Source organism: Cavia porcellus, unplaced genomic scaffold (genome assembly GCF_034190915.1).
Source record: "Cavia porcellus strain 051 isolate PalLab524CR breed Dunkin Hartley unplaced genomic scaffold, mCavPor4.1 scaffold_27, whole genome shotgun sequence".
Lineage (NCBI taxonomy): Eukaryota > Metazoa > Chordata > Mammalia > Rodentia > Caviidae > Cavia > Cavia porcellus.
The window spans coordinates 6,412,477-6,433,449 of record NW_026947510.1 but is presented as its reverse complement, the minus strand read 5'-3'; the positions used below and the strand labels follow the sequence as shown (position 1 = coordinate 6,433,449).

Below are 20,973 nucleotides of genomic sequence, written 5' to 3'. Positions count from 1 at the left end.
AGGCAGGAGAACTGCTGAGTTCAAGACCAGAGCAGGCTAAATAGTGAATTTAAAGGCAGACCTGGCTATGTAGTGAGATTCTGTCTCAACTCTCCCTCTGAGAATGACTGAACATTCTGTTGCAGGGTCCAGGCCCATGAGAGCTGCTAAAGACCCCATACAGGAGGGCTATGAGTACCAGCCCAGTGTTCAAGTGTCTCACAGTGAATACCCACACACACACCCTGCACAGTACCAGGCGATGTCCCACAGACATATCACCAAGACCATTCCATTTTCCTTCACAACCACAACTTCTCTGCAGTGGCCAAGAGTTCTATAGGAAGGTGGGGTACACAGAGCAGGCCCAGTGCCGAGATCACACAGGCCTAAGTACCACATGCCAGTGGCCAGCCCAGCTCCCTGCAGTGCACTACAGAGCTAGCCCCACCCTCCAGGTGCTGCCACAACTCTCCAAGGACAGCAGGACCATAGGCTCAGCAGCAAGGGGCCCTGCACCCCAGTCATTGCACTCACAGCCCACAGTGCACAGGCTGACAGTCAGGAGGCCGGCCTGTGCTGGAGTAAGTATTCAGTCACAAGCACATGGGCCTCCCTGTGACAGACTAGGCAGAGACAGGTAGTCCTGGGGAGCCCTGCTGAGCCCCATGGGGTCCTCTGTTCCAGCTGCGTTCCCCTTCTGTCCTTTCCTGCTACCCCTTTCTAACTCTCAGCCAGCATAGCTATGGTCTGTGCTTGGGATCCCCTACCCTGGGCCATATTCCATCAGATGCTGGGGTCCAGCTCTCTCTAGTAGATGCAGTGAGGGGGGTTCAGGCCCAAGGAAGAGGAGCCATGAGGCCAGGGACAGCCATCAAGGGGAGCTGAGCAAGTGTGCCCTGGACTGCTAGGCTCTTGCACTGTGCCACACTGTTACCCAAGGCAAGCGCGTGCCTAGGAAATGACTGTGCAGAAGGCTGGCTGCTGTGCCCTACATATGCCCTGCAGAAAAGCTCTAGGTTGTGCCCCTCTGAAGTTGGTATCTGCCACACATACCCAAAGGTTGGGATGGACACACTGCCCATCTTAGGAGCATGGCATAGCTAGCTCAAGGACAAATGCCAGTGCAAGCTGGCAGGGGAGGTACTTCCCTAGGCTATAGACAGGAACAATCCAGTCAACAAGGGTGCACATGTTCTAGCACCCTCCAGACTGCACCCTGGTCACTGCTGTCCCAGGGACCCAGATGTATGGGAGCTGCCACTGTACCCATCCTGCAGATGAGAAGACTGAGGCATAGGAGGTTCCATGACCCTGTGTGGCTATAAGGGGGGATCTACTCTGCCAGGACCCACCCACCTCCTGGGTACTTTGCTGAGCACTGAAGGGCACCAGCCAGCAGGTGGGCCAGGCTACAGACAAATGCCAGCTGACTGACAAGCCCTGAGCACCACTCCAACTGACCTTCCTTGCACTCGAGGGCCACACGGGACTCCAGGTTGTCCATCTGGAGCTGCAGCCGCTTCAGGGTGCGGTCGGCATCACGGGACTTGCGCTTGTAGGCAATGAGCACAGCCACAATGACCAGCAACAGCAGGCCTCCACCCCCACCAATGCCCACAATGGCGGGCAGCGTCAGTAGGCTGTCTGAGTACATTTGTAGCACACCTGGTGAGAACTCAAAGCCACCTGCACGTACCTACAGGTGGTGGAGGGGACTTAGCAGCTGCCCTTGTCCATCTTGGAACCTATGGGCCACAAGCCAAGATCCCTGAAACCCAGGTGGCACTTGCCCGTGAGTGACCTCCCACTAGCAAGGGCCTACAGTGGCTGGCAACATGGGTGGAAATGCTGGGACTCAGGACAGCAGGGCTGTCCAGGCTGAACAGGGACCCAGCAGGTGGAAAGTGGGATGGTAGAGTCCATGGGCACATTTGGGGCTCAGTTAGTATTGGGGTTTCCCTGGTTGGGACAGGAGGGTCCAGGAGTCTGGTGTTGGGGCCCTGCTCTGACCAGGTGGGCAGAACAGTGAACTCACCGTGACCTTGTGCTGCCCTGTGAGGTTGGGTGACTCGCACAGCAGCTGGGTCTCTGACACAGTAAGGATGCATGGTGTGGAGCCAATGAGCACTGTGTAGTTGAGCCTGGAGTTGCCAGGCGCAGGTGGCAGGAGGTTCCGGCCCTGTGGAGGTGGCAGTGAGTGGGACAGTCAGGCTGAGTCCAGCCTGGACTGCACCCTGCGCTGGGCCATCCACCCTGTTCAGCCTCTGCCATGCATGCTGGAGGGATGCCTGGGGCCCAGCTCACCTTGAGGATGAGCGGGGAGCTGGGCTTCAGCTCTAGGAGGCCGGTGGGGCTGAGGGGCTCCAACACAGGGTCGGGGTAGTAGAGGAATGAGGAAGAGTTGAGCACCAGCAAGGCACGCACGTTGTCCATGATGAAGCCCAGCTCATCTGGCCGCTCCCCCAGCTCCGGTGGCATGCGCACAGGGTTGTCCACAGATGGTGCCCGGCACACCATAGTGGTGTCATTGTACACCATGCAGCTCTGGGGAGAGAGAGCACAAGGACGCTGTGCCAATGCTTCAGAGGGGCAGGCAGCACTCCCATGACAGAACTATACTGAGGATGTGTCCCTAAGGTGCTCCTGTGTGGGCTGAGGGAAGGGCAGCCCAGCCTCAGGCTCCATGGGTGGCCCAGGCCGGCACAAGCAAGGAAGACCCACATGTGCCCTAGGGTGTGGCAAGATGAGCCAGTCGGGGGCTGGTGGGCATAGATGTAGACTCACATTTTCCCGCTCAACACCTCCATACTTGGCTCGGATTCGGGGCTCACGAACAGTGGCCAGGTTGGTGCCGGTGACAGTGAGGAGGGTCCCACCACTAGAAGGCATGGGGAATCATCATTCTATGCTCCAGGCCAGCATATAGAAAGGGACAGACACACAGCCCAAACAGAGTCTCCCTCCAGAGCTACCAGTCAGGCCAAAGCCAGTAAGGTAGCTACCAGCAGGTGTCCAGCTGAAGAGCTCCCAGCCAGCAATGGGGCCAAGGCCAGGGCCAGGGCCAGGGCCAGGCCAGGGCAGTACTGCCCACCTGTTAATGCTCCACTCCGGATCAATCTTCAGGATGGTAGGGTCCTCTGTGTAGTTGTATTTCACATCAGGGTTGGCAAGCTGGGCGCGGTTGATGTTAATAAGGATGGGGGCACTGCCCGGACTCTGCCCAGGGGGCGTCAGGCACCGGATCTCCCGGGAGTTCCTCCTGGGGGCCCAGGGTACAGTCAGGTAGCGTCCAATACCCAGCGGGGCATCTCCACAATGAGCTGGCATCCAACTCCCCACAAGTAAGCCACATGATCACTGGGTCAAGGAGTCAGCTGACACAGCAGAGCTATAGCCACCACTTCTAGTCTCCAGGGGCCAAGGTATCTGGGCCTGCCTTCAGCCCTAAGGCCCCTCTTGTCCTCTCCTACTCTATCTGGCATCTAGGACCTGGCCCTCATGCTCATTCCCTTGGCCTCTGACACAGAGGCACAGGGTGGCTCCACCTTGGCCCTCTTCAGGTAACCCTCACCAGGGGCCCACAGCCACTGGGCCTTGGCCTCCTCCCCAGCTTCTGGCTGCCCACCTGAAGCCACCTGATACTGCACACAGCCCCATCTTTTCTTGGGAGTAAGCCAGCCCAAGCCCCAACCTTCTTCTCCTGTCACATCCTGGGAACTTGGTGCCCTCCCTCTGTCTCCTAATCTGGAATGCAAGGCTTTATCCCCCATGACCCTAAACCATAAGGAGGTGATCTGGGGTGGGCAGTCACAGGGTCATCTCCATTGGCACCAACCAGGACCACCACATGCACCTGTATCCTGTCCCCTCGGCTTCTTCGCCACAGCCAAGGAGGCCCCACAGCCACCAAGCCCCATTCGGCTGCAAACACCGATGATTAGCCTGATAACGGGTAATTACCACAGGAAAATATTTAAAGGGCCGTTCAATTATCATCCCTAATCTAAAATTATCCACTTCAAGCCTCAAGGCTTTTGTTAAGATGTCTGTTTTCTCTCTTAAAAAAAAATTTTTTTTGAATACTTCTTATTTTGTTCCCAAAGAGTCCGCCTTCAAGCAGGGCCAGGGAGGAGGCAGCCAGGTTATGTTCACCCCTGGCAGCCAAGGCCCCGCCCCCAGTCAGCTGCCCCCCTTCCCACAGTGGAGGTGACCCTAGTCTCCATGGTAACTTTCACCTCAGGCTTCCATAGTGATCACCCCAGCCAGGCTCTTCATACCCCATTTCCCAGACAACAAGAGGGGGCACACACACACGTGAACCAGGAGCTCAGCCCTGGCCCCCAACCAGCAGGAAAGGCCAAGTAGGCTCTGACCCCCACTCCCACCTGAGCCCCATACCAGGAGAAGGAACAGGGCCGGCCACCGATAGACACAGCCACGTCACTGCCTGCGTTCAGGTGGCTCCCCTCGATGCCAATCCAGGTGCCCCCAGACAGAGGCCCACGGGAGGGACTCACACGGTAGAAGGTGGGTGTCTGTAGGAAGAGGGATTTGTCTGAGGGACATCCCTCTTGGGCCACACAGGGATACTACCCATGCTGCCAGCTTTGCTCAGATGGAATGGACTCTGTGGGCCCCAGAGGTTGGCCCGTATTCCCAGGGCTCAGACCTAGCCCAGGGGGCAGGCTGGGAAGGAAGGGACAGCATGCGGACTGCAGGAGAAGGGTGAAGTGTGGCCAGCCATGACTAAGAAAGGACAAGCCAGTGGGCTGCAGGTTCACTGCCCCTGCACCCAGCAAAGGTTCAAAGCACTAGTGGTCACTTCCCATCAGCAAAGAGCAGCGGGCACAGGGGCTGGACCTACCACGAAGGTGAAGCGCTTGGGTGACAGGGCCCGGTAGTGAGACGAGCAGTCACGCACACACACCTCCACCAGGGCATCGTGGGCCCGCACAGAGCTGGCATCCCCGATCTCGCAGACGATCCTGTGGGTATTGGCCAGGCCTCAGCTGCTGCAGGGAACCCCACCCGGGCTGGGCCACCCCTCCCAGGTCACACTCACTGCTCGGCACTGATGTACTCGCTCTCCACAGGACTGCAGAGCACCTTGCCCACACGCACACCCAGCCGCACGTCCTCAAACCGCAGACCCAGGTTCTCGCCAGTGATGGTCAGCCGTGTCCCTCCCTGACGGGGGCCTGTCTCTGGGGACAGCTAAGGGGAGGCAGAGGCTGGGGTGCCAGCACTGGACAGCAACCCAGGCCAAAGGGAGGCCCAGCATTGGGCAGGTGGGTGGTGGGAAGGTGCAGGCTGGGCCTACCTTGAGGATCTTGGGATCTGTGCAGCGGCTGCTGCCATGGCGGGCATGCATCCAGGCGGCAGGTGCATCGTATGGGCAGTGGTGGCGCAGGGAGCAGCGGCGTTCAGCCACACACCAGCCACACTCAAAGCGCGGGTCAGCTTTGAGGCAGAGACCACAGCTCTCACGCTGCGCAGGGCACTTGTAGAGGTGGGCTGCAGGGGGAGGCTCGGTCAGCGAGACCTCACAACCACCCACCTGGACCCAGGCTGGTCCCCCGCTTACCCTGGATGTTCTGGGGGTTGTCGATGACAAAGTTGCCATTCCACACAACCGACAAGTTCACAGGCAGGTCGCTGATGTCGTTGCCCTCATAGGAGTACTGGGGGGGCAGGCACCACAGTCAGGCCTGGGAGGGTGGCTGGCCACCACTTCCCAGCCACCATGGAGAGTCAGGGCCTGCATGCCCCTCTTGTCAAGCAAAACTGGCCATGGAATGAACCTGGCAAAAGCCTAGCACCCAGAGTCAGTGTGTCCAGCCTGGGGCCAGACACCCACCAGCTGTCAACAGCCTGCCCAGAAGCTGAGGGGATGCACATCCACAAGCACCGTAGTGACCCTGCCCAACCCAGCACACAAGGTCTCCTGCTGGTTCTGTGGCTCACACTCCAGGAAGTCTCTGTCTCCAGCAGCCACATGTGCTTCCTAGGGTCAGCCCCACTCCTGGCTCTCAGGAGACCACCCCAACCTTGGAGTGCCCTCAGCCCTGCTGGCAGCCAGAACTTCCATCATCCTTTGTGACTTGGCCAGGCCTGCCCTGTGTGTCCCTGGGCCTTGTCACACACATGGCTCTGTCCTGGTCCCTCCCCAGGCTGATCTTGGGGTAATGCGCCTCTTAGGGGGCTGAGCTTGGTGCTCCAACTATGCCCTGCTTTCTGTTGCCAATGACCTCAACCCTGTCCCGTGCTCAGGGTGGAGGCAAGAGGCCTGTGTCTCCAAGGAGCCGCCTGGCAATTCATCGCTATTTTATTTACAGGAATTTAACTGGATCCTATCAAACTCCCAATACTCCCTCTTCCTTGAAATATGGTAGAAGGCAAGATGGAGGTGGGGCTGGGAAGACAGGATGGGAGAAAAGAGGCAGAGAGAGAGTCAAGACTGAGGACAGAGCAACAGAGTCATAAAGGACACAGGTCAGGTTCAGGTGGGTGAGGAAAGAAGGGCAGCTGAGCAAAGGCTTGCTGAGACCATCCACCCTGCTAGAGAGGGGCTGTAGCAGCCAGGCCTCTGACCTCAGCCTGGCCCCTCTCTGAGATTCCAGGGCTGCAGGCAGCCAGAACCCTGCCACCAGCTGTGTCTGATGGACATCAGGCCCAAGCCCATTCTAGCCTTCCTGAAGAGATGGCGAAACTGAGGCCAGCCAGCATCCTTGAGCCAGAGGAGAGTGAGACCTGAGCCTGAGCCTCTGATATGCACTCCTCAGTGACTCAAAGGAAACTTCTGGAAAGAAGCCCATCACTACACTCATGGAACTTGGGAGTGGCTTTCAGTACATCACCATGTTAGAGTGAACTTGGAAGTAGCTGCTTGGTTACTGTGCACTGCTCCAGCAGTGACCACAGGACAAGATGGCAGTCGGGGGACCTGGCACCCTGATCAGGGTCCCTGTAGCCCACTTACTTGCAGGACTCGGGCATACCTGAGAGACATGCAGGGGTGGCTGAGGGACAAGAAGCTCACCCGACTGGTCCCCCCTGCCTCACACCCTGGCTCCTACCCATAGCTCACCGAGGAGTTCTGGCACTGCAAGCTGGAGCTGTTGAAGCGCAGGGCAGTGACGCGAGCAGGGCTGCCCGGGATATGGAAAAGGCACTCGTACCCACGCTGGCCCGATTGTGGCTGTGGCAGGTTCCGGGCAGCCAGGGTGATGGGCTTCACCACACCCACCGGCACATAGATCTGGGTGGAAGGCAGGATCTGGGGGCAGTCCTGCAAGGAAAGGCTTGGGGTGAGCGCCGAGGTGGCCCCTATACTGCAGGACCCCATCTGGCCTACAGCTGCATGAGCCCTTGGGGCAGAGAAGGCAGAGTGGGGTCCTGCCAGCTCTCAGCTGGGGCCTGGGGAGCAGGTAAAAATAGCAGAAGCCTGGCAGAAAAACAGCCAGGGCCCTAGGGGCCAGTGTTTCAGCAACAATAACTGATGCAACGGCCCAGTGCCCTTGCAGCTAAGCTGGTGGCCACCCCAGGAGGAGCCAACCCGAGGGAGCCCAGGATCTGTCTTTAAATAGGAATGCTGAAAACAGACTGCAGTCCCTAAGCTCCAACAGCTCCCACAGCAGGCATGGGTCCCACCGGCCCTGGAAGGATTTTCAGGGCCCAAAGGGGACTAAACTGAGCAGAGCTGGAAGGGTCCAATAGGCAAGCTGTCCCTGCGCTGTTGGGCCTGGGGAATGCCCTGTGCCCACTGGCCACAGGCTCCCAGTCAGGCTGAAGCCCATGCAGGGAGGCACTGGCATGCACAAGCCCTATTTACCCAGTACTCTTCAGGCCATTAGAAGGGCACTCATGCCTCTGTGTCCAATGACTCAGCCTCTAAGATTCTTTTTTGTTTTTTGAGACAGGGTTTCAGTATATAGTTCAGATTAGCCTTGAGCCCATTACATAGTCCTGGCTAGCCTCCAACTCACAGTGAGCCTCCTGCCTCAGCCTCCTAAGTGTTGGCATTGTAGGCATATGTCACCACGCCTGGATTTGAGATTCCTAGAAGGCCAAAACTGTGAGACCCCTGGAGCAGGCAGAGGTCACACTAGGCCACTCCACACCCCACACCACAGCAAACACCCCAAGGGAGGAGCCAAAGGGTAGCTTGCTATGCTCTGGGTCACAGCCCTGCCTGGGCCCCAGTGTCACTCCACCTAGCTCCTGCTTGCTGATCATCTCCCTGACATCCAGTAAGTACATTCTCCCATTACGCATCGCAGAACTCAGGAAGCAGCTGCAGGCAGGAGGGCCAGGTACCCACTGGGCACACTGACTCAGGCCTGTGCTAACCCTTCCTCTGGTCACCTGCTCCACAGGCCCTGCTCTGATGGAGTCAGGATAACTACTTGGGCCTGCTGACATTAACTCAGAGCCAGCTCTATTGGCTCATCAGGTCTGATGGGGGCCATCTTCTAGCATAATCACCCTGGGAAAAGGCCACAAGTCCCTAGGGGAAGCTGGGAGAAAGATCAACAGCACACACAATGGCCTGAGTCCCTCCTCAACGGCCCTGGGGTTCCCTTCTATCAGGGTGCTGGGTTCTAGACTGGCCCCATGTGAGAACTGGCTAAGAGGCTGATGGCCTTCATTGCCCAGGTTAGACCTCTGTTGCCCAGCTGAGCCTTCTTATATGCATCAAACCAAGATTCAGTAGATTACCCAACTCCTGTCTGCAGAAACTGCAGGATTGTGCCCAGGAGGACAGACCATAGCAGGGCCCCAAGCTACCTGGGAAAGGTACCTTATCAAGCTCCTGCCCCAGGAAACACCAGCCACATCACCCACCTGCACAGAAAGGCCTGGAGAAAGCATCACTAAAAAAACTCAACCTCTCAGGGGCACCAGGCTGCTTGGGATCTCTTGCTTTGCAGGGGCCATGAGAGGGGCCCCACCACGTAGGGCCACTCCCCGGACATCCCCAGCATTGGCATCCTGCTCAGGATGGCAGGGTAGAGGTAAGCTGGACTCCAAGATGGAAAAAGGGGTCTCAGGCTGGGAAGCCAAGGAGCTCCTATATGAGGACATCACCCATGGGACCCTCAGAACCAGACAAGAAGGCAGGGGACCCTAGTGCTTGTCATCATGCACACCAGCCTTTCCAAAACCCTTCATTTGTTACATTCCTCAGGAACAGCCACATAAACACCTGGGATACAGCTCAAGACTAAGGCACTATGGGAGAAATTCATCTCCCGAGATGACCCTTGCTGGACTCCCAGCAGTGTATAGACAAATTCAGAAAGGGTCCATACTTCCTGTGCTACCAGCCCTAGCCAACATGCCCACAACAGCCCTCTCAGGACATTAGTGTCCCCTGCTTTCGAGGCTTTCGGAGGCTGCACTGAAGCTGATGGCTTGGAAGAGGGAGGGGTTAGAAGATAGACACCAGAAAAGACTAGGCTTCCTGGGCCTCCAGGGCAACCCGCTGGCCCACATGTCCATGGCCACTGTGTTTCCCTGAGGAGCCACAGCTGTAGGGATTTCAGCCTCCTCTTCCAGCCTACAAGGCCCTGGGATCTGGCTCATGGTCCCATCTACTCTGGATGCCTAGGCCCAGCTTCCCAGTACCTTCAGAGCTGTCTGCCCCTCCCCACTGCCATCTTGTCTGCTGATGACAATGTCACAACAGGGACAGAGAAGCTGAGTGCAGAGGGCGGTAGTGTGGTGACAGGGAGGTGGGAACCCAAGGGAGGGAGGCACCAGGTCTTGCATCCTGCCTGGCCCTGCATGCCCCACACTCCTGCTACCCCAGGGCCAAGTCAAGCAAGTGTCTCAGCAGCCTGGGTTCCATCTCATCACTCACAGTCTCCAAACTCACTGGCCTGGCCTCTAGCTGTCTCCAGCCTCACAGACCTTGCAGCCAAGACTTGCAGCCCCAGCCTAGTCACACCCACATGACATGTAGCCGAACTCTGCACCCCAGTCACCCCTAGTCCTGGTGACATGCAGGTGTGGTTGGGGCCATTGCCCTTACCTCGGATATGTTGACACGACCCTCCAGGAAGGCGCAGTCGGCAGCATTGTGCGTACACACATGGCGGTATTTGCACCAGTGGCAGGGGAAGGAGCCGTTGACACAGGACAGGCAGCTGAGGGGGAGGCGGGCTGGTGAGGCTGGGAGCAAGTAGAGCCTGGCGCCTCCTCTGAGGCCAAGGCTGCTCCCAGTTGAAAGGTCTCCAGACCTGAAGGTGCAGCTCACTCTGTCTACTGTGGGCTCACTCCCCATCCTGCACGGCTTTACTCTCTGGCACCTCAATGATCACCAGAGTCCCACATTCACAAACTCAGACCTAAATTCAGGCAGTAGACAGCTCCCCAAACACTTGGCAGGACTGAGTCCATACATGCTCAAGAACCAGAACTGAGACTTGGTCCAGGACCAGGCTCCACCCAGGCAAGAAGCTGTCACTTTAATCTGACATGTCCTGGGCCCATGACAAGATGACCATCGCAGACACTGCCTGTATAGCCCCACGCAAGGCCTACAGCCTCAGCCTCTTTATTTCTCCTCCAGCCAGCTACTCTGCTCCTGAGACACTTACGTTCCCCGTGAGCCTGACAGTGTGGTCCCTGCCCTAGACACTCCTCTGTCCCCCACCTAGGATAAAATAAGGTGTACCCTACCTGGCACACAGCAGGACTCCATGCAAACCGACAAGTCTATCTGAGGTCAGTCAACAAATAAAAGCACAACTGAAATTCCATGTAACTGCTAAGTCCAAGCCCTGCTGCCTCTTAGAAGCCTCACCACTACCACAATGCCACTGCTGTGCCACAGGGACAGAAGTGAGGGCTTCCCTCTTGGCCCAGGGTACCTAACTCGTCAAAGAACCCATGTATCCAACCCTCCCGTTGTGGCCCCGCCCCACTGCGCCCTGCCTGGATGGCTCCTCTAGCATTGCTTCGCCTCCTTTCCTGACACCAGCAGGTAAAGGGCAGAGCTCACCAGCACCCAGGGTTGGGAAGGCGCAGCAGGCCCCCCGGGGCAGGCAGGGACACTCACGACTGGTGGACGCTGCAATTGTAAAAGACAAAATCCACGGAAGCGAACTTCTTCCCAGTCTCCTTGGACTTCAGGTACAACTTCACCACCCGCTGGTCCCCTGCAGAGCAGCACAGGCTGCATTACCAGAGTCACCAGGACTACACACAGGGGACAACCCATCCTTACTGGGCTGGGCAGCAAGAAGAGTGAGAATGGAACAGCCTCCGCCTACTTGGGCCATGCAGGAAGGCTTGCTGAGGGCTTGCTGATGGCTTACAGCACAGAGCGCCCAGAGTCTCAACCCTATGTGCATCAAGCAGAGCAGAATGCCTCCCCACAACTGCCCCTCCATCCTCTGTGCACAAGGCCACCCCTCCCCCCAGCTCTGTGAGCCCCAGCTCTCTGGGCCACCCTCTGGACTGTGGCCCCTGCCTGCCATTCCCTATGACTATCACTCTGGCCCCAAGAAGAACAGCTGGGGAGAACCTTGGCATAAGTGACAGAGTCATCATGAGCCCTTGGAAAAGACCTTGAGGCACTGATATGCGCTGCCAGCCTCTCTGGCACAAGGGGCACAGGAGAGCACTCACCTTGGCCCCGCGTGATGGGTGCTACCTCCCACGAGGAGGGCGAGCGGCAGTGGATGCGGCCATCCTCTAGGATGCCCTCAGACTCTGTGAAGTCCTCGAATGAGCAGTTGACACCGGCCGAGAGGTCGGGCACATTCCAGGCCTGCAGCACAAGCTGGAATCGCAGGCAGAGGCAGGTGAGTGGGCGCCTGTAGTCAAGATGCCCTGCCACCTCCAGCACCCTCTAAGATGGCCACACTCACCGGCACCTGGGACATGGTGACTGACACATTGTGCGGCTGCACGGTCAGCTGTACACACTGCAGCAGGTCGGAGGCGAAGCGCTGGGGCTCATCTGCCCGCTCACATGCGTCCTGCCTCGAACAGCTGCAGCCCAGAAGCACTCAGGCCAGGCAGGGGGCCTACTGCACTCCCGGCCCACACGAGTGACATTCCCACCCCAGGTCAGCAGGGCTGGGGGACATGGAGGAGCCCAGGGGAGCTCAGGCTGTCTGAGGTCCCAAGAGGTACTGAGACTTTACCCAGCCTACCCGTTTGCCCGCCGCCAGACTCACATGCTGTGTAGGACACACCAGCCACAGTGGGGATCCCGGGACCCTAGACACAGCTCGCATGATGTGTACTGCACACAACTCTCCACTGGCACCCGTGTCACCTAGTGGGGCCACAGTGTCAGCCCCTGCAGCCCCACTCTGTACCCTCACACACCAGGGAAGCCCCAGCTCAGGCCTTCCTTGGTGCCAGTCCCAGTGGCTCTGCCACAGCCCTGGAGGTTTTGTGGGCTAGCAGCTGGAAAGCCAGTATCCACACAGGTGAGTAACTCAACAGATGACCTATGGTTTAGAACAGATGTCATCTCCCCCCTATAGTCTTCCTGAGGACCAAGGGGCTCAGGAATAAAGGACAGAGGCAGGTAAGCCTCACGAGGCTCTGCAGACTGCTCAGGGGCACAGGAACCTAACATGCTTGGAGGTGAAGCGGAGGAGATCAAAGTCAGCCCAGAGGGCAGGTGTCCCATCCAGTCCTGCCTTCCGCTTCACCCACCACAGGGTCAAGAGCTTGTACAGAAGGCAAAATAGGGCTCCATCCCATTGAGGAGCAGGGCCAGGCCCACCCCAAGCCAGCAAGGCCATGGCCTTGAGTCCCTAAACAGAAAGGCCAAAGCTGGAACAAGACATGGCTTCAGAGTCCCAGCTCCTGGCCCAAGGGCCCAAGGGCTCAAGGGCTCAAGGGCTCAAGGGCTTCAGATGCAGCCACACATACCCCACTCAGAGGGGTTCCGCGACTGCTCTTTGGCAGTAGCTGCCTCTGTGGTTATGCAGCCATGCAGGAGGTAGCATCCCTCACTGGCCAGGAGACCCTGCACCCTGGACATGTGCTTGCAGAACCCACCTGCTTCTCTGTCATGGCATAGAGGTACTGGTGATTGGGGCTGAGGACCAGGTCACGCAGGATGGGGTTGCCTTCTTGGGCCACCACACTCTCATAGGGCAGGGCCACACGGCCACCAGGGCTGGCAAGGTCCACCAGGATCTGTGGCAGAAAAGGGTCCTGAGTGAGGCTGTGCTCTTACTTTCTGCCCCAACCCATGTACAGGCAGGAGGTCCTAGCTTCTCCCCCAGCAGCCCCTAAGATCCTGCAACAAGCTCAGCTTCACCCTTGACAGGGACTGCCCCCTGTTTCTCCAGACTACAGCATATGTGGGGTACAGAGGTCAAGGCTGGTATCCTAGGGGTGAGGGACACCCCTCAACCCAAAGGTACCATTGGAGGGGAGGTGTGTCAACAGCATAGAAATGTATTCCAGATCCCAAACAAACTGGGTGTTAATTACCCAGCTCTTCTTCACAGCCCACGATGCTGCAAGTATTTTTAGTTGCTCTTACCAAACAAATGTATTTAATTAACTGAAAGACCCAGGGGGTTTTCTGAAGCTGAGACTCATGGGGTGCCTCTGCCCCCAGCAAGACCGGCCAGTCTGGGCACCCTCCCTCTGGCCTCAACCCCTGGGGCTTCCCGCCCCTCCACCTCCACCTGGGGCAATGCTCAGGCGCGCCAGCACAGGACACCCTCTTTGTGCCTCCACCATAACAGGACTGGGCCAGCTGAAGGCGGCCAGCCAGGGTGGGGCGCTGTGTCCCAGGGCCAAAGCGGCTTCTGGCTGTGGGAGAGAGGAGGGCCGCATTCCTGAGTACCGCTGGCTGGCCACCCCCACATCCGCTCAGCTGCCTCTCCACCAGGCGAGCTTGGACTTAAATCGAACCAGACCCGGAAGAGCTGAGCAGGGGTGGAGACGCCCTGGGTAGGCCCTGATGGGACGCTTTCACAGTCTGGGCTCACGTTTATCCAAACTTTGGCTCAGGCTATGGAAAATGGGTGCAGGACAAAGGAATGGCAAAGGGACACTGAATGGCCCCAACAGCCCAGCACCCCTCTGAGCACAGCGGATGTGGCCCTCCTTGCACCCAGCTCACCCACCCACACTTGTGCAGGCCTGCCAAGTGCGCAGCCAGAGCAGGGGCACGGCCCGGGCAGAAATCACTGACCACAAAGGCCAGAGGCTGCCTGCCCAGCTGGCGTCCAGGCACAGGTTCGGCTCACAGAGCTGGATCATTTCACACCAGTTAGGCCCTAGCAAGACTCAGGCCAGGAGCCAGCCTCAGCACCCGCACAGCCTGAGTCCACACCCAGATGGGACACATCCCAGTGTGTGCTGCAGCTCCTTGCTTCACTTTCCCTGGATAACAGATACCCATCCCATTTCTGGTACAGCGACTGGACCTCTCCTAAGCCCTGGGCCTCACCTGTGCTCACAACGTGCACAAGATCCTGGATATACCCGGTTTACCCCTAAACTCCCCCACACACAGACACCTAGCAGGCTGGACTTTATCCCTGCAACCCTAACTGGGTCCCATCCAGCTTGCAGGGGGCACTCTCAAGGCATCTGACTGGGACCCCTAGCAGGCGGCCAGGTGACTCTGGGGACCTGGCCTGGCCTGCCCAGCCTGCCATGCCCTCTCTACCCAGGACTAGGCATGCCAGCTCCACAGTAGAGGACAGGCCAGCCAGGACTCTAGACGCCCTGCCCCCTCTCGGCGGCAGCATGCTGATTCAGTCGCTTGGGACAGGTGGTGCTGACAGCTGCAGCTAGGGGCACGCATGTCCAGCTGTCCATCCACCTGCCCAGCAAGAGCCCACCCACGCCCCTTCATGCACAAGTTAAGTCCTAAAGATGGGGCCCCAGGGAAGCAGTCACCAGCCAGGGGGTAGGCACAGGCCTGGGTATAATGGAGGTCTGGGCACCCGTTAGTAATAAGGCATAAGGTATGGAATTACAACTCCTGAGACATGCTTTCAAGCTGGCAGATCCTATGGCCCAGCCAGTTTCCCTGGACCTCAAACAAGAAGGCTCACACAGGATCTGCCAGGGAATCTGGAGCCCCTGGACCCCAAATTTTGCCTGGAGAGAAAAGTCTACACCACAGTGGGAGGGAGTCGGATTCTGGCCAACAGGGCAGGGGCACAGAGGCACAGATGGCAGGGAAGACACAGGGCCAGGGCAACTGGCACAACAGCAGGGCCCACATGCCGATGTCCTCAGCCTCAGTGCACAGCTGTCTGTCCAGACCACCCACCTGGAGGCGGCTGGGCCACAGCATCCCTGGAAACTCTCCTCCTGCTATGGTCTCCTTGCTCTGCAAACCTCTGCCCAAAGACCTCCAGGACCCTCCCCAGCTCCTTGTCCACCTGCCCAGAAATCCCAGGAAGTGGCTTCGGTGTGATACTTCTCCTATATATTCCCCCACAGGGCTTCAGGGGCCCTGAAATGGTCCCAGGCTACAGGAGGCCCAGCACCACCCACCCCAGATTGGGGGACACAGGTCACCCCACCAGCTTCTGCTTGGGCTTCTAAACTCAGGGCCTTCTATCCCCTGGATTCTCTAGACACAGAGATAGGCCAGGCTCCAGTGGTCTCTGGAGACCAAGAAGGAGATGCTCTGGCCTCTCCAACCTGGACCCCAAAGGGAGGGAAACAGAGGCTCACATTGGACCTGTTGGGGGTCTGTGATCCTTTCCCTGGAGGCAACGGGACAGCACCCAATTCTTTCTCTGAAGCCCTGCCAGGACCATGGAAGGCCTCTTGGTGGGGGTTGAGCCCTGGGCTGCCCAGCCGGCTGCCCAGACTCATCACACCAAGGCCATGGCCGACTGCTGCAGGCAGCGGGCAGCTGATGGCCCGGCCAGGTCAGCTGTCCATCCAGCCCTGAGCCAACAAAGGGCCTATTCTCCGGGCTGAGGGCAGGCGGGGGCCGAGGAGGATGTCTGAGCCATCCAGGCTGCGTGCCAAGGCCGGCACGCGCCCTAGCTGCCCGGAGGCAGGGGGCTGCCCTGCGTGGCCCTGACCCAGGGAGGGAAGGCTTGCCCTGTTCTGCCCACCCCATGTTGGCAGCTCCACCCCCACTTCCCTGCCTGCAAAAGGGGGCACTGGCTGAGCTCATTCCTGGCCCCCAGGACTGGGGAAGAACAGGATGGGAAAGGGACAGGTAGAAGCCAGTGAGGATATCTGGCCTTCTCCAGATGTGGTCACCAAGCCTGTCCCTAGCCAGAGTACTCCTGGGAGAGGCTGCTTGATGGTTGGGGTCCCCACCACCCTCGCCCCTCAGGAACCCCCAGAGGTACAAAGTCTACCCTCCCCTGCCCCTGGAAGACCTCTCCTGACCCTTCACAGGCTACTTCCCCCAACCCCAGCTGGAAATAGGCTTCAGGCCCCTTCCTGGGTCCCCTCCATTCTCAAAGGCCAGGAGAAATTTGATACTGGAAAAGCAATTAGTGATTTCCTCCTGGCAGTAATTGGGTAATTAAAACATGATTTGCAAGAGGGCTGATGGCTGTAATTGGGCCAGACATACCTGGTTGGGGGGGTCCCCAGGAATCTTGTCCTTCCCACCCCCAACCTCCATTACACGGGGGACAGCAGAGACCCAGGGTCAGCAGGTGGAGGACAGCAGGGCAATGTCCAGCTGCTCCAGCCTGCCCCAGCTGTGACCCTTCTGCAAGCAGGGCCTCCCTGACCCTTGGGCTCCTCATCTGCTGACATCCATCTCATGAGGCTGCATGAGAATGCAGGAGCTCTCAGGTCCAAGGGGGCATGGCATGTGCCTAGAGCCTTTCTGGAGACAGACCCCAAATCGAGACCCTGCTGTGGTGTCAGTCAGGCCACGGGACAGAACTGATCACTGTAGGGCTTTAGTCACACCACTGACCACTCAACCTGCGATCAGCACCAGATCCCACAGGTGCACTGCAGAGGAATGAGGGCTCTGTCTCAGACCCATAAGCCACTGTCCCTGGCTTGTCCCTGGCCTCCCACCTGCGCACCTGCCTTCCACAACTTCCACATCTGTGCTCACTCTGATCCTCAAGAGTGCTGCTCTCTGCTCCACACACAGGCCAGGGCCCACAGATCCAGCATTTTCTCAGGGTCCCCACAGCTGCCCCACATGCTGTAGATACCTCTTACACTACCACACTATACACCACAGGACTGCCTATGGACTGGCTGGGCAGGCCAGGACAGCAGACCCCAACAGCTCTGTGCTCAGCACACACCAGGGCACCTCCAAACTCTGGCCCTGCTGGCCCTGTCCCTAGAACACACTCCCAAACCCCTAGCCCTTCCCTCACCACACACAAGCCCTTGTCTATCCATGGAGAAGGAAACCTCCTGTGGTGGGGTGTTTAGGAAGCTACCCAAACAGGCATGGTCACAACAGGGTGCAGGAAACTGCTGTGGGCCTGGGCCATGAGTGCCTTCTCACCAGGGTGCTGAGTGCCCACTCAGGGCCCTCCACATATGCCTGATAAAGACCTTGCCGGCCATGGAGAAGAAGCAGTGCCATACATGGTCAGAGTGGCTCTGCCCACACTGGTTCTGCAGTGAGCACCCAGGAGCACCAATTAAACCCACGGGGAAGTGCAGTCTCTTCCCATGTCCTGATTCAGCCCACAATGGTTAACCACACCAAGGAGAACCAGAGTGGACACCACGCACAGAGACACCCCTAAAGGTACTGGGACCCCTTTCCTGGGCAGGCAAGGGCAACCAACCATACACAAGAAGCAAGCAGCAGTTCCTCTATCTCTATAACCCTCTGATGACCATCAGCAGGACAGAGTATCGATAGGTACAAGTCCCCCAAACAGTTCTCAAAACAGCAAGATACAGTTGATCCTGGAGATCAGATGAAAAGAGGACCAGGACATTCTCTCTGGGCAGAAACTGGCCAGAATTCATCCCCATGCTGGCCAGAACCCATGCACAAAACACCAGGGATACAGCGCTGTGCTGCCCACGTATCTGCACAGAACCAGAACATGAACAGACAAAGTGGACTAAGGGGACACACTCAGGAAGGTGACCTTCTTACAAGGCCGAGTGAAGGAAGACAAAGAGAACTCTATCCCATGACTCAGCTTGGGAGATTCCAAGAGGTCAGCAAGATGGGCGGGGTCTAGAAGGGGCTATGCAACCCTAGGTGTTCAGTGACACCCTCTCTAGTTCAGGTTTGTGTCACAGGCGAACCATGACAGGACCGGGAGTGCACAGAACCATCAAGGCATAGGGAAGCTTCCAGAGACCCAGGGCCTCTGGAAGGCAGCAAGGCCAGCTGGTGCACCATCCAACAGGCACTCAGCCAGGAGCTACAAAGTGAAATGGCTGGGTTAAGAGGCTGGGCAGAGGGAACCCCCTAAGTCTTCTGTGCCCTCCAGAGACCCAGCTGTTCCATGGTGCCTTAGGGATGCTAGCAAGACCCTGGTTTGGCCAGGTGTAGCAGTAGACACTCTGGAGCCAGCTGTGACCAAGGCTGTGCACCTAGGGCTGCAGTCCAGCCAGGCAATTCCAGGAAGGGAGCTTTGTGACCATTGCCTTGGGCTGGGATCGCAACAGGGAGATGACATGTTGGATCTCGAACACTAGAGAACCTGCCCCAGAGCCTCCTCCAATTCCAGGTGAGAAACTGAGGCCTGGGAGGGTGGGATTTGGCTGTATCAGGTAGATGCTATCCTCATGCCCCAACCTAAGGCCTGCAGTACCACTTTCCTGGGCTGTACAGCAGCCCTTAGCCACAAGTTGGTGGCCTGAGACATGCCAGAACTGGCCCTGTCTTAGTCTCACAGTACAGATTCAATGCCAACACTGAACAATTGGAGATCTCTAACAAAACACAGTATCTAGAGGCTCCTGAGAAACCAGATGCCACAGCAGATGCGCTGACATTCACCTAGTGTGGCCACTAGAAGGCCAAGCTGGACCTCATGTAGGGTCCAGGCCCTTGGCTCTGCAGAACATATTGGGATGGTGTGGGTACTTCCTGAGGTGCCCTCTACCTCCTGTCCTCAAGCAGCACTTTCCCTGTCTTTGCCTCTGCCCCTAGCAGGGCACTAGGTCCACCCCTTAGAATCCTCGGAGGGCTGCCCAGATTGGAAACTCTATAAGATTCTGGGCTCCTGGGAAGTCATAAGGACCATGGACATGGCCACATCCCCAGTGCTGGGAGGGGTGCACAGAAAGCAGAGGGCAGACAGCCCTGAGGGGAAGGGTTCTCAGGAAGGAGGGGAAGCAAAACACCCTCGGCAGTCCCTGAGCAGCTGAACTTGGCAGGTCTTAAATTAATCGGCTACAATTTTACACAACAACACGTTTGGCAAAGCTTGGCCGGGGGCCAGCCAACCAAGTCCCCAGAGCTTCCCAGACACTTTTAGAGCCGGGAAAGGAACAGGCCTGGGAAAGCAGAGAGCAGCCAGCACCACCCCAGGCTCGCCCAGGTCAAATGGTGGGCTGGGAGTCCCCAGGGCCCAGCTCTAGCCTTTGGCACAGAGAAAGGACAGGTGGGGATGCAGCACCCATGGTGCTCAGACAGGAACGAGAGGAGACTCGCGTGAACCCAAGGAACAGCCCTTCCCAAGGCCCAGCAGGGTTCCCACCCCTGCTCACAAGACAGACAGGAGTGCTGCTGCCCCAAGGCCAGGCCCAGAGAAGCCTGTGCATCAGGGACAGGCATTCATCGCAAAGCCTGGACGTCCAGTGCCGGGACATGCAGGATGTTACAGGGCCCAGGTCGGCAGAGGGGGCCCAACCCATAGTGAGCAGGATGTACGTCCACAGAGGATATGGGGCCGAGAGCAAACTGGAAACTAGGGCACAGAGCTGCCCCATCCTTGATGCCACCACGGCAGCCTAACAGAGCACAGGCCAGTCCCCAGGGCAAGGCAGGTAGGGCCCTGGCACATCCTGCATTGTGGGAGGAGTATGAGGCCAATCACCCAGGATTGGAGAGCAGGCAAGGGGGGAGGAGGGCAGACCTGGTTCCCTTCTTCCAAGGACCCACTGAAAGGGGCAGAAGCAATCCCTGGATAAATGCTACAACGGCTCTGTGCCTCAGTTTCCTGATCTGTCAAATAGATGGTGGGGCTGCTACAAGGCCCCTGAGAGCAGCACATCTACTCTGAGACCAAACTGGAAAGTCAGGTTCAGAGAGGCCGGGTGGCTGGCTGGAGGTCACACAGCTCAGTTGTGTACACACCCTGGGGTAGAAAAGACCATCACTGAGATGAGGGATAATGGTTCAAGTTTTACGCAACCTTTCTCACATTTATATCTCTGAGGGAACTTGACTCAGAGTAAAGCCACAACAGAATACAGAGCCAGTTCCCTGACTCAAGGGCTCTGAAATCGCCAGGTTACTCCATTTACTTCTGCACCTAGCCTGGTATCTCTGCAGTTGGAAGGACAGAGGCCCAGGACTAGGTCTTGTACCCTGGCCTCTGACAGCAGAGCTGGGGTCACCCATATGCATTCCCAATACTAGGCCCATGGACAATAGGCGCTACTACCCCCACTGGACTGTCCTGAAGTTGCCCAACACTCACTGCAAGGGCAGTAAGCAGAGGGCACACTAGGATAGCCCTCACCAGGTGCTACCTGCCCCGCCACGGTGGGTCCAGGAAGAAGGGGCCACACTGATGAGAAAGCCCAGGCTGAGCTGTCCTGCCCCTGTCTCTCCCACCAATGCAGGGAGGAGAATATGGGACACTCCACCCCAGGGCCTCTGGGTCAGCGGTGCAACTCCACACACCCATGCCAGACAGGTGGGCAGATGAGGACCTCTATTAGCATAGAGCCTGGGGCTATTATTTCATCTCTGAACCCCTGTTCACCAGACCTGAGGATACCCAGGTGACCTCCCCAGCTTCAGGGTTCTTCTCTGCCACTGCCCACCCACCCACGGGCAGCACCCCTCCCCAGACAGCATCCAGGAGCCTCCCCAACCCTGCTTGGTGACCAGTTCTATCC

The 20,973-nt window shown here is 58.0% G+C and overlaps 1 protein-coding gene across 2 annotated transcripts in view; it reads right to left on the bottom strand.

Annotated features, from left to right (window-relative positions):
- Plxna1 (plexin A1) overlaps positions 1-20,973 on the bottom strand; it is a 43,543-nt gene that overhangs the window by 14,309 nt on the left and 8,261 nt on the right. For both annotated transcript variants that reach the window (XM_063237795.1, XM_063237796.1), the window contains exons 4-20: positions 13,009-13,149; positions 12,171-12,271; positions 11,859-11,982; positions 11,617-11,770; positions 11,045-11,144; positions 10,016-10,130; positions 7,070-7,270; positions 5,567-5,663; positions 5,303-5,496; positions 5,045-5,196; positions 4,847-4,967; positions 4,381-4,517; positions 3,074-3,241; positions 2,767-2,860; positions 2,287-2,526; positions 2,018-2,161; positions 1,444-1,678 (exon numbers count right to left, since the gene is read on the bottom strand). In XM_063237795.1, the coding sequence (XP_063093865.1) occupies positions 1,444-1,678; positions 2,018-2,161; positions 2,287-2,526; positions 2,767-2,860; positions 3,074-3,241; positions 4,381-4,517; positions 4,847-4,967; positions 5,045-5,196; positions 5,303-5,496; positions 5,567-5,663; positions 7,070-7,270; positions 10,016-10,130; positions 11,045-11,144; positions 11,617-11,770; positions 11,859-11,982; positions 12,171-12,271; positions 13,009-13,149 (2,518 nt within the window). The remainder of the gene's footprint in view (positions 1-1,443; positions 1,679-2,017; positions 2,162-2,286; positions 2,527-2,766; positions 2,861-3,073; positions 3,242-4,380; positions 4,518-4,846; positions 4,968-5,044; positions 5,197-5,302; positions 5,497-5,566; positions 5,664-7,069; positions 7,271-10,015; positions 10,131-11,044; positions 11,145-11,616; positions 11,771-11,858; positions 11,983-12,170; positions 12,272-13,008; positions 13,150-20,973) is intronic.